This window comes from Papilio machaon, chromosome 27 (genome assembly GCF_912999745.1).
Source record: "Papilio machaon chromosome 27, ilPapMach1.1, whole genome shotgun sequence".
NCBI lineage: Eukaryota > Metazoa > Arthropoda > Insecta > Lepidoptera > Papilionidae > Papilio > Papilio machaon.
Window position 1 is genome coordinate 41,497 of NC_060012.1, and position 12,617 is coordinate 54,113.

At 36.6% G+C, this 12,617-nt stretch overlaps 1 protein-coding gene and 1 non-coding gene across 2 annotated transcripts; one reads left to right on the forward strand and one right to left on the reverse strand.

Moving 5' to 3' along the window:
• Window positions 1–5,535: 5,535 nt before the first annotated feature.
• LOC106711760 lies at window positions 5,536–6,295 on the reverse strand. Its single transcript, XM_014504161.2, has 3 exons — window positions 6,174–6,295; window positions 5,984–6,055; window positions 5,536–5,717 (listed from the first exon to the last, which is right to left on the reverse strand). Exons 1-3 carry the CDS (start codon window positions 6,228–6,230, stop codon window positions 5,550–5,552), a joined length of 297 nt encoding a protein of 98 aa, XP_014359647.2. The 5' UTR covers window positions 6,231–6,295; the 3' UTR covers window positions 5,536–5,549.
• Window positions 6,296–7,553: 1,258 nt separating this feature from the next.
• On the forward strand, window positions 7,554–7,626 carry Trnav-aac. The gene has a single exon. It is a non-coding gene; the product is annotated as a tRNA-Val (tRNA).
• Window positions 7,627–12,617: the final 4,991 nt, after the last annotated feature.

Genomic DNA, 12,617 nt, shown 5'->3' on the forward strand with positions numbered 1-12,617 from the left:
ACTAGATACAACATTTGCTCTTGTATTCTGACCGCGTTCTTCTCTAAAATGTATTTTAAAATAATTTTATTTTGTAAACGATATTGTAAAATACAAAAATTTATATCAAATTGAAGCCAAAATAAGACGGCGGCAAACGGCTTATTGTTGTATGAACTGTGTTTGTATGACTTGTTGTGAGACAAGTGTGTGTGTGTGACATGACACATTCATGTCTGTACGTCATGTGACGGGGCGTGACGTCACACCAGTGTGATGACGTCATCCGCTTACAATGAACGTGTTGATAATTTCTAGTGGTTAAATATAACTTTATTATAAACATGTGTTCTGGTTTTATTTTATATCAACTCTTTGAGAAGACGCTGACATTTGATATAATGTTGGCAAAACATATTATAAACAAAATAAAGAAGAGGTGAGAATATTATAAAGTGATCAACGTGTGAGATGTTGTAGAGCGCCATCTAGCGACATTCTGAGGTACTACTGGACAAGTACAAGATGGCGCTGCTCTTCAATTTGTCTAGTTTTTGAGTTTTCAATGAAATACAAAATTTAATGCAAGATTTATATTATGAAAGACAGATTTTAGAGAACTATAAATGTATAGAAATATTCTCTACCAGTCGAGTTTGTATTGACAAGAAGATAATGCTTCAATTGTTGAAATTGTGTTAAAGTCTAAATTCTTCGTCTCCACCGTCGCCATGATGGTGATGATTGTTGGAGGTCATCATGTAACAGCCGTGTCACAAGTCGCCGTCATTCCTCCTTCTGTCTTTTTTCACATTAGTGCAAAGACATGTTCACAGCAGTTCTGATCATAGGCGACCTTCCCTGTACACTGGAGCCACTGGACACCAAGCAAGAGACTAAATTACTGTAAATATTAAATTCCATGACATTTTATTTGTCATGGGACAAATTGTCGTTGCGATATCTTTGACTGACATAAATAAAGTACAGATAAGACGGAATAAGAAATCGAGGGATGTGTCGGCCAGAGCTGGAGATAAGAGAGCGTGGCTCGTCTCTGAGAGCAGTACATCTGTAGCCCAGATGTTATCTCCAGCGGCCGCGCCCTCACAGACACCACTTATACAAAAGCCTCGCACCGAGATAACACTACATTTGGATTTAGTTCTTTTGGGTGAAAGCGATTGGAAGTTGTAAAACTGTAACGTCACGTTATAAATTAAGATATCTTTGGAAGGTTTATTTACAGTACAAATTATATATTAATAGTTATTACAGGGAAAAGACGTATCTAACTCAAATAAAATGCAAAATTAACATAAGTAAAGTAATTTAAATAATTCAAAATAGTAACATTGTTTTGTTTAAACTAGTCAAATAAATGCCCTGCACAGCGCCACAGTCTGAACAAGGTAGAGACTTCACATCACATTCTCATGGAAATCATTTATACATCTTGTTTTTGATGGCGATGGCGAAACGTAATTTTTAACATTGATGTAATACCAATTAAAACTGATATAGAGTAACACAATTAACAAGATAGGGACACTGTTTACTGAATGAAGGGGAAGTAATTCAGATAAAGAAAAATAGTAATAAAGTCAAGCCTCTGACTTGGGTTCTCTGTACGTTAAATAGTTTTTGTCACGACGTAAGTGCATGTCGTATGAAGGGCGCGATGTCGCGTCGTAAACTTGTTACGTCAAAACTCGATAATAGTCGCGACAAGTGTCACGTGAGGTGACTTCAGCCATCGTATTCAGTTTGCATATTTGCCCAGCGTTTATACGTAACTTGTTCATTTTACATTTAACATAATAAGTAAGCTGATATATTTGTCTACTGCTCAGTCAGAGTGTTCTGTGGCCAGACTTCACACAAACCGATGTTTTAATTATAATAACAAATGCGTTCAATTAAATGATAATTGATTTGCAATGGCAATGGTCCGTGCTCTGTGGTCGCCCGCCGCCTGCCTCCTGCCTCCTGCCTCCTGCCTCCTGCCTCCTGCCTCCTGCCTCCTGCCGCATTGCACTGTAGTTAGACATTTATATTTGACCAATATCCTGCAAATAACATTATTATCCTGTAACAGTATGATCGGAGAACTAATCGCTTAGAAGCTCATCGATATGAGGCCGACGATGAATTATCAACCAGTAAAAAATTTATTTTAAAATTTATTGTTTCATTTAACAGAACAAGAATATTTTAAGTTACACTAACAATGTATAAAAGGAAAGTGCTTGTGCAACAATAACAATACAAAATGATCGTTTCCAAATACATTGAGATCCTGTATTCAGTTATCAAAGGGCGCACTATCCGCCGCCCGCTGGCCGCTCCACTGGGCTTTGAACATTGTATTTGCAAAGCCCAGTGCCTCAGACATTACTTAAGGAATGTGAGTTTAATGGTTTAGAATAAAGAATATATTATTATACTGAAAAGGAAAGCAATGGAATAATAAATGTATTGGAAAAGGACAAAGAACATTATTTGAAGAAATTAAATTCAGTTCAGTAATCATTGTGAATATCATTTAAGGAGTTATCGAAGGTAATCTGTAATATTACCTTCACTGTTTGTCCTCTTGACTTTCTGATGTTTCAAAATTTATTTACTAAAAACTACAATCCACTAAAACGACATTGTAAGAACTTCCAGAAGTCTAAACCATTCGGAAAATATCAACCTATAATTCTCAATCTCTTTTATTCTTTAAAATATCGTTTTGTAAGAAAGTTTCCATACAAATAAATGTTCAAATAAGAACGCGACAATACTTAAGCTTCGAAAAGAACCTTGATTTATAAAGATGGAGGTTTTTAAAAGCTCATCCGAGTTGATGGAAGTGAAAGTGATTTGTTGTAACTATAGTGTGCACTTTGTCTTATGCGATATTGAATTGTCGTGTTAACTGATCACAACAAGCTTTGATTTTTTTTAATCAGATTTCTCTAGTATTAATTTAACATACAATCTTCCGCGGGCTTTTTATTTCAGTTTGCGCTTTTTGTCGCTTTGTTATAAAGATAGTGATATTATAAACAAACAATGTTTAAGTATAATTTTAGTGTGACAGTAAGTGTGTAGTGTGGCTAGGCGGGGTCGTTAGCGCACCTCTCCGTCAAACTAACAAGCGCCGTGTGCTCCGTCAGTCCGGCAGAGTGGACGCTTGTTAAACCAATCGCTTGCCTCAACTGGTCACCACTCTGTCAATCTATGTCAGTTACATCTATCTATAATTACACTTACAGTCTAATACAAAGTTAACAACCTTTTGCAACCACAATTATCAACGTCACGTATATACAGAAATTGATTTTTTCAATTTTAAATGTGTGTAAAAAGTAACTTGGTATTACTTTTATAAAAAGTGCGATTCTGCATAATATAAGTAGGGTTCAGTTAATGTTCGTTCGTATTTCTTTGTGCGGGGCGAGGACTACGAAGGAACACGGTAAAGGCGGTCGCGATCTCGAGGACAAAAAGCATTCGTTGAAGAAATGACTCGAACAATTTAACACAAGTCAAACCGAAGCCTGCGCGGAATATCGTAAAAAAACTATATAGTTAAATTCCTATTTCATTGTATTATAGATAAAGAAAACAATGCGCTTTATAAGTAAAAGTAGTCTAAAACTATGACAGTAATTGATTAGTGACATTTCAAGCTTAGCTACTTTTGAACCATCCCCTCAATACATTGTGCCTGATATCTGCGAGCTCGATGTTGTGCGACTTTTTATTGCTGTAAAAATATTAAGCAATACAAAATGTTGCTAACATGATAAGTTCGTTGAACAATCAACTTGTTTAGGGCTCGAGGAATTAATTTCCCTTTCGTGAGTCGTCAGGAAGTCGGCGCTGTTGTGCCGAATGTCTCGCGCGGAGGAAACACAATCATTGAGTCGAGCTTTTGTAAAATTCCTCTTGAACTACCCTTCACTTGACGCGCGTTTATTTTTTCTATTATCAAATGAACAATTCTTCAATTTCCTGAAAGGAAAATACAAAAGACTCTCCACAAATGACGTTTTTCAATTCAACGTTTGGATTTGACGTTCGGATTGTCTGAAGAGAATTTTTGAAGGATTTATTTTGAAATGTTTTGAAAGAAGCTTCGCTGTGATTTAGTCAGTACTCTGTGCTAACGAATCTTCGAATGCCGGCAGCTTTGCCTCCTGACGTGTGACGTCATCAACATTCAATTAGTCGCTAACAAAGACAAGGGATTAAGTCACGACGTGAAGCTAGATCAGGTTTTCTTGTCAAGTTGTTAGCAACAAGTCAAAAACATTGCATTAATTCAATTATATTCTTATTGATTAATTTTTTCCCCTGTTGAAAGTTGTATTTAGTTTAGTTTTCTAATCTTTGTACATATAATCCATCCAAATAACCTGATCGTGTGTGTTGTAGAGGTTTCCCTGTCAGCTTTCAGTGTGCACGCGTAAAGCTGCAGAGTTTGTGTGTCGACGAGTAATTTGAGAATGTAATCTAATTACACGGTCCAATGCATTTAACATAACGTAATATTTTCAGTGGCAACAATCGAATGAAACACAAAACAAAACTATACTTTATATTTCCTAAGTTTTCTTCGAAATTGATTCAAATTTTCCAATATTTTTACTCGACTAACACACATGACGTAATGTATTTCGCGCGTACATAAGTTTGTTTTTATGTAAGGTTTATATGTAAAGGGGAAAGGTTTTGCAGTCACAGGCGTGCTATCGCCTCGTATCGCATCAGTATCGCTTAGTGACGCGACGCGACGCCTCGAGGCGTTAAATTTGTTATCGCGCAACTCAATTTAGCGCTGCCTCAGACACATGATATGCAACAAGCTGGATTACTCGTATTACATCTACTTCTGAGTACTATACAATATTAGAAAACAAAAACAAAACCATAAATAATCATCTCTACTAACTCAAACTAGATTGATGGTTGTCGATACTGAAAACTGTGAGCTGCGGAGTGCATGCACATTGAAATATAGTTACAGCTGATTCTAAAAACCAATGAATGGGACATAAGCCAATTAAAAATCAAATCTGTTTCGACTAATTGTGACATTGATGGACGGCGACGTCACAGTGAAGTGGACAGTCGATTGGTTGCGCAGCAGCAGAGGCATTGTCCCGCATTTGCGCCCCAAACTGTACAGTATACATTATCTACTCAGCGTAGGTACAATGTACGCAGTGTACATTTTGCAAACAATGTGCTTTTTAGTACTTCAAAATAACTGGCTTCAGGTTAAGAGCCGTAGCATTGAGCCGAATTTGAACATTGATTTATCATAGTAAATAACAATGCGAGAGAACCATTAACGCGAATTAATTCCAGTTCTACTGGGATACTGAAGAAGGTCCGAAAACAATCGGCGTCGACACGTGCTAACTCTATACAAGAGTGTAGCCATTTTTAATAATCATATAATAATGTCTCATTAAAGTTTAAATAATATCAATTTCTACACCTCCCATATTTTTTTTCGTCTAAACAATATATAACATTGTGTTCTAGTAGCTTCTTGTGGGATATTCATTGTGTCAGGTCTCCTTGCTGTTGGTAGCGCGGTAAACTTGCGGCACGTAGAGCGAGGCGGCGTGGCGCTGCGCGTGGCGCGCCACAGCCCGCCGCAGTAGCGCGTACAACAGCCGGATGCGCGGGTGGACCGCCACCTTGAACGTCTGCAGCCGGCGCACCACCTCACCCACCTGCGACACATCTCCCACACATAAGCCACAATCTTTTAAAAGTAATAAAAGTATGGAAAGGGGAAGTGAATTTAATGGATCCTTTATCTGTACAACATACTCGCCTTTGCCAGGAAAAGGCTTTTAAAGGTACAGCACTAATTCGCAACAAGTGTTCATTTGAGTATTTTATCGAAAAATGGCCACTTGCTTCTTTACCACCTTATATTTTAAATAAAACCCCGCCTATGGGTATGTCGTGGGAGATATAATGAAGTGATACTCACGCTGTCTGCAAGGCTCTGGTCCGTTTTAATCTTGCTGAAGTCGCGGTCCATGTTGAACACGTGTGTACACCTCTGTTTGTGAGGAACAAAATAAATTCTTTGTACTAGTTAATTTGTATGATATATAAGATGATTAAGAGAAAGGTAAACAATCAGTTGCTGTTGTGTTTAGAATAAATAAATAACTTACAACTGTTTGTAATAAAACATTGAAAATCAAAAACATGTATGTGACGGGTCGCAACATTTTCTACACAGTCACAGGTCGAGGGGAAGTACTTGTAAGCTCGTAACGCATTTCACGGTGACCGCTATCGGGTTGATTGGAATATTGATTGCCATGTTGTAACATGTAGGAGTACTAAGTATGTTGATAAGTATTAAAGCATAACCTGCTTCTAGTAGATGTGAATGAAAACTACACCAAAAAAAAATCTGTAAGCGCTCATATCCAGATTTTTTCGAAAGAATTTTGTTAAAATTAAATTTCTATTTTAAATTAAAATATTAATTACATAAGATATAAGACACAACCGGTATGGACTTTAAGGATGAAAGAGTGAGAAAATTAACTTTTGCACAAAATATTACATCGTACGGATATCGAGCAGATTGAGGCCCTAAATGTAAAATATGTTTCTTTTAATATTAACATTTGCTTACTTCCTGTTGTCTGCAGGAGTATTTATTTGTCAAGGGCAGTGAGGGCATCCTTATTGCTGGACATTACTAACAGATCCTCTACAATATAAATATCTATTTCTATACTATTTTACTTTTCCTGGCCTTATTAAATATAATATTTCTCAGTTCTTAATAATATAGGTACTTTTTAAATCTTGATTGAATAGTATCACGAAAATTAAATATCCAATTACAATAGTGAATTCAAATACAAACTGTTTCTGTTCCGACACGTTGATTTCCAACAACAATATATCATTTGATTTTCAAACGAAATTGGCTGGCCATTATTAATCTACCGCGTGCATGGAGTCTGTGGGGGGCGGGGAGGGGGGGGGGAGAGAGGTTGTATGATTTGTTCCAGCCTAGCCGCAGTGATCACATCACGAGCAAATAGTTCCTGCTGATGGATTTTGTTGCCGACTGTACGCATTACGCGTAACTTAACTCAATATAGACTACGCGCTACGAGCAAAGTACTCGTACAGTGCCTCTGTCAACGTTATTGCAAATAGTACTTGTATTTTACTGTAAGTTAAACGATCCAAAACGTCATTTACAATTCCTTTATGAAGTTGTAGATTTTGTCGAGTTACGGAACGGAAATTGTGTGACAAACGGAGATTTACTTGTCTGTCTTCAAGCTCCCCACGAAGCGTTCTCAGGGGCACCAATAAAGTGCCAACCCTGTTGTCTGTCGTCCTCGACCACAACACACTAGTTTATTGTGAACTGTTGTGTCGTTATTTTTTTGTAATGAAATTTTACAACACCAATGATAGTTGATAGTAACGTTGTTTTAAAAATAACTAATATTAAATTAACTTACTGTCCGAATGTTCATTGATTTATATATCAATTTGGAAAATGTTGGTAAATCATCATCGTTTCCGTGGTGTAGCGGTTATCACATCTGCCTAACACGCAGAAGGTCCCCGGTTCGATCCCGGGCGGAAACACGTATTTTTTAATACATTAAACTTACATGAGTTTTAACATCAAAAACTCTTTTATTTCACTTACTACTTGGCAAAACTTGTACAATATCAATATTCGATTTATGTTAATGTTGGTATCGTTTAAGTATAAAAGAGGATTAAATAAGTAAACAGTAAGCTCTCGCTATGTTCTTATGTCCACGGCGACTTACTGCGTGTTAACTTTTCCAAACTGACAGCGAAGCCTTGCAATGCGACCAACAATCGATTCCTTGGATGATAGTTTTATTTTAAGATGTTTTAATAAAATTTGTGTTAAATTTTTATTTTTGGAACAGATTATGAGGTATTCATAATGTTTGGAAAGAATGTACAAACTTGTAAACTTTAATCTTACAAATCCTACTAATATTATGAATGCCAAAGTTAGAATGGTTGTTACTTCGTAACTACAAAAAAGGTGAACGGAATTGGTTGGAATTTGAAACGTGCATTGATTACAGTCAAAATTACTACTTTAAGTTTTTTTTTTAATTCCACAAACGGATGAAGTCGCGTATTACTTATTACGATATAATTCCGGTAACATTTGTATGCAGTTTTACCTTGTCCATTAGCTGTGTAGTTATGTACTTGTGTAGTTATGTAGTTGTGTAGTCGTGTAGTTGTCGTGCAACAGTGGATGTACACAAATAGCTAATGGCCGAAACTCAATTTGTTGCTGACAATTTGTATGCCATCAGTTATTAACTATTCGTCGCGGGACAGGGACGGACTCGGCGTTGTCTCAGTTCAGGAGGCCTAGCACGAAATTAGCTTTATAACTGCTTAAAACGCTTAAAGTACTCAATGTGTAAGTATAAGTAGTTCCCAGTAATTATATTTATACGAAAAATAAATCAACTTCTATCATAAGTCGCATAAAGTATGACGTAAATAAATTGATTTAGTTTATGCCCTGATTCCGGCCCTGCCTGTCATTGGTGTCATGTGTATTCAGTAAGTATTAATTGTGTTGGCTCAAACTGATACATTTGCTCACAAACAGCGAGATGCAACACACGTATAGACAGACAGACAGACAGACGCAGTGGGCGCTGGCTGCGGACAAAATTACTGTTTAAATAATGATTGTCCGTCTGTCACAATATTGATAAAGCTAAAAACATTAATTGAAACATTGCTAATGTATCTTCAATACATTTTTGAGTGACTTGTTTAAATTGTTTTTTTGAATAATAGTAAAAAATATAGAGCTATCTATTAACTATTAGAGTGACTTCAAGTGAGAGCGGCGTGTGCGTACATACTGCGGTGATACGAGTCAAATACTGCCTGTTGGAAGTCAGTACTATCTCTATGAAGCTATGGACAAAGTAAAAACCAAAGTAGAAGTTGCAATTGTTTATTAAATACTTGGAATAAGTCTGTTATATATAATGTATAAGTAAATTCTTGACTTCTACTTATAACAATACCTGAAATAGTTGTAAGAGGGAGAGAAATTGCATTAATGAACACGAATGAACGTAAAGAACATTCCACAATAATTAAATCGCACTCAATAATTGACTACTAGTTAGCACGACGGTATGGGGCTGCTCGAGTGGCTCTGTACAACTGTTGTTCCCGGCTGTGCGAGGGTAGTGAGGGCTGAACTGAGCCCCAGCAAAGGATAAACTGGAGCTTGAGGGCCAAATTAAAACTATTATGAACAAGTGTAAAACAAAGCATAAAGTTAAGTTCCCTGTTCCCTGTTCTGGAGGAAAAGCAACGTCACATTGATAAGACTATCAATAAATTAACTAAATATGTACATCGCAGGTGTACATGAAATTCGATATATCGAAAATCATCAAAAATTTCAAAGGAATGTCAATTTTTTTCAACATAACTTCGTAAGATTTGCGTGTTCTAATTTTATTTATGCATGTACTAGCTGTCGCCTGCGACTCCGTCCGTGTGGAAATAAACTTAATAAGTTGCTAGTGTGTTCCTCCAGACTATGTTTTACATCCATGTCTAATTTCATCGATATTCGTCGAGTCGTTCTGCAGATGCCTTCTAATAAAAATCCATCCATCCATACATCCAAACATTCGTATTCATAATATTAGTAGTTGTAATGTAAACGTACTTGTCAAATCTTTCCGGCCTCACAACGCGGGCGCGGGCGTGGGCGGGGACGAGGGTGTATTCTCACTTGTGCTTGTGCGACAAAATATCGCAGGTTCGTTATTTTTTCGCTCTATTTCACGTTTATAACGAGAGTGTCGTATGTGTATATTGTTTTTGAATTATTTCAATATGTTTCCATATAATTGTTGTGTCAAAATCAAGCAGCAATGTTGAGATGACTTTGTTTTATTTGATTGCAAATAAGTTCTTTATGAAATGTTACTGAAGAGCGAACATCCTTTTCATTTAAAAGTAACAAAAAATATGTTTATAATGATAAGCAGAAATAATAATGTTTATTTGTATAAATATTTATAAGATTAATTTTTAAAAATATGTAAAATTTAACAGGAGCTGAGGTTTTGCAAAATTTTCCTTTTTTTGTTTCAGCTAGCAAACATTTGTTCAAAAGCGCCATCTGTTATTGACTAGCGGATGTATACATGTGGGCAGGCAAGCACGAAATAATTTTTTGGGGACAATAAAAACAAACACAGATGTCGCTACTCGAAGTAAAAATCTTCAGACTTGTGCATTTTTCAAATATGTAAGTGACTGTCACTACTCTGCCAATGTCACGATGTTTACGCTAAGCGCTATCTGCACACGGCCACCTCAAACCCGGTGAAACTTTAAATGCCTCTTCAAGGCTTACAGTGGCAGTCTAAAAAGAAACTGGTCAGTTCAGAAAGTGATAATAGTAAAAGAACTAGTGTTGTACAACTCGTGCACTGCAACATGACACCTGAGCTAAACGTGTCACAGCGTTGTTTAACGTTTACCATAATTTGTATAATGAGTTTCTCAATTGTTTTAATATTATGTTTCAGTAGAAGTTAACTACGTAGTTAGTTTTCCATTTAACTGTGAGTGATAAATCAGAAATAGATGTAGTTTTTTCTAATACTATAGATTGAAAATGAAATAACGGTAATTAAATTGAGAAGAACAAAATAAATCATACATTTAAATAAAAATTGTAAACTAACAATTTATTAAAAACGTGTCCCCTGTGACAAAGCACGCACGACAGTCTATCTCGTTCTCCTACAGCTGACGCGTGACGTCACAACAGGTGGCACGCGACCGTTAGGACATCGGCACGCAGACTGTTTTAGTTCCTACGTATATTTTTAGCTACTGCACGTTTTACGTTTACAATGTATTGCATGAATTTAGTATGTGACTGACAGATGGGATTAGAAGAGGGTCAAGTGTAATCTATTAAGTTTTTTTTTTTAGTTCAAACGGAGTTTTTAGATAGTCAGGTGTCTCGCATTTTTACTTTTTATATCCGATGTCGTGTTTATTAATATAATAATTATCTTATTATAGTTAAATGTTCAGAATAGTCTGAGGTATATTATTTAGGTATCCACATTATTTCAGCCATTTAAATTGAGCTAAATTTTGAAGAGTACTTAATTTAAAACAGTCAGGTAACACGCAGCGGAGTGGAAGCGGGGGCGGGGGCGGGGGCGGGGGCGGGGGCGGCGGGGAGAAGGCTGGTTCTTACTAAATTTTCCTCTTTTACAAATTCCTGGAATTCTCATTGACTTTGCGAAGCTCGTACGTGTATTTTAATGTAAGGAGTTATGAGAATTTAACATCTATTAAATAAAATTCTCGTGTCACGGGGTTCGAACTTGAACTCCTCCGAAACGGCTTGACCGATACTCATGAAATTTTCTGAGCATATTCAGTAGGTCTGAGAATCGGCCAACATCTATTTTTCATAACCCCCCCCCCCATTTAGTTTTTTTTTACGCGGACGGAGTCGCGGGCGACAGCTAGTTTTATATAATATCACTGACATCATAGAGAAATGCAGTCAAAGGTACAGGTAACCGAGGACACGCGATGTGTACATCTACACAACGCCCTCTGCCGGCGTGTTTTTGTACTTCATGTCATTCAATCCACTCAATCTGTCCTAAGTTGACATTTTCTATTGACACTTTCATTTCGCGACAAAACAATACCTACTTAATACAAACACTATCTTACATGCGTCTTGACACTTATTTCTTTGCATTAGAGTCTAAAATACTTTAGTTAAGTTGTATTTGCTGTAAGATCAACTTTAGGTGGCAAGAAAATTAATAAAAGCGCGCCGGCCGTCAGTCAAGTTGGCGAATAGAAAATTGATGAATGATGTTCAGTGATTTGTTGTTAAGGTCAAATTGCCCTTCAAAGTTGTAAAGATGTTGCCCGACTGCGTTACCTTAATAAAAGCTTAATTGTACGAAAAAAAAATCTTGAGAATAATATAGGAAAGCCTTATAATGTACAAATATTACCTTTGAAATTCCTTCATTGATCTTCATTACTTTCATAGTTTATTTGATATTTATTTCACATAAATATCTCCAAAGAGCAACGCACATGTATTTCCCGCCTCAATCTTTTCACCCGGCGGCGGCGCTCCAGCAGCAGCGAGTCTCCGCAGTATTGAGATGGCAAGTTAATTACATTTGCAACGTCTCTTATATTAGCTTTTGCTATAACATTCACTGACGACATCTTTAATGTTTACCTACGTCTATTTACCTACCTTATTTCTTATCAATTCTTTAGTAGCAAAAGAGTTTGAAAAGGTCACAGAATTATTCCAGATCTGAGTAATATCGTTAGAACATTTTATGTCTGTGTCATATTGGTGCACAATAAAATGTAATCAAAAGTTTTCTGCAGACGAAAAGAGAACGTTGAAGAGTCGAAATGCAGTGGGAAAATTTCGAGGAAAAAAGTTAAAGAAAGCTAAATATAGGGCATGGCACTTCACGCCGCTTGTCTTTACCGAATTCTGGTGACCTGAAGAGCGCAGCTCGGGG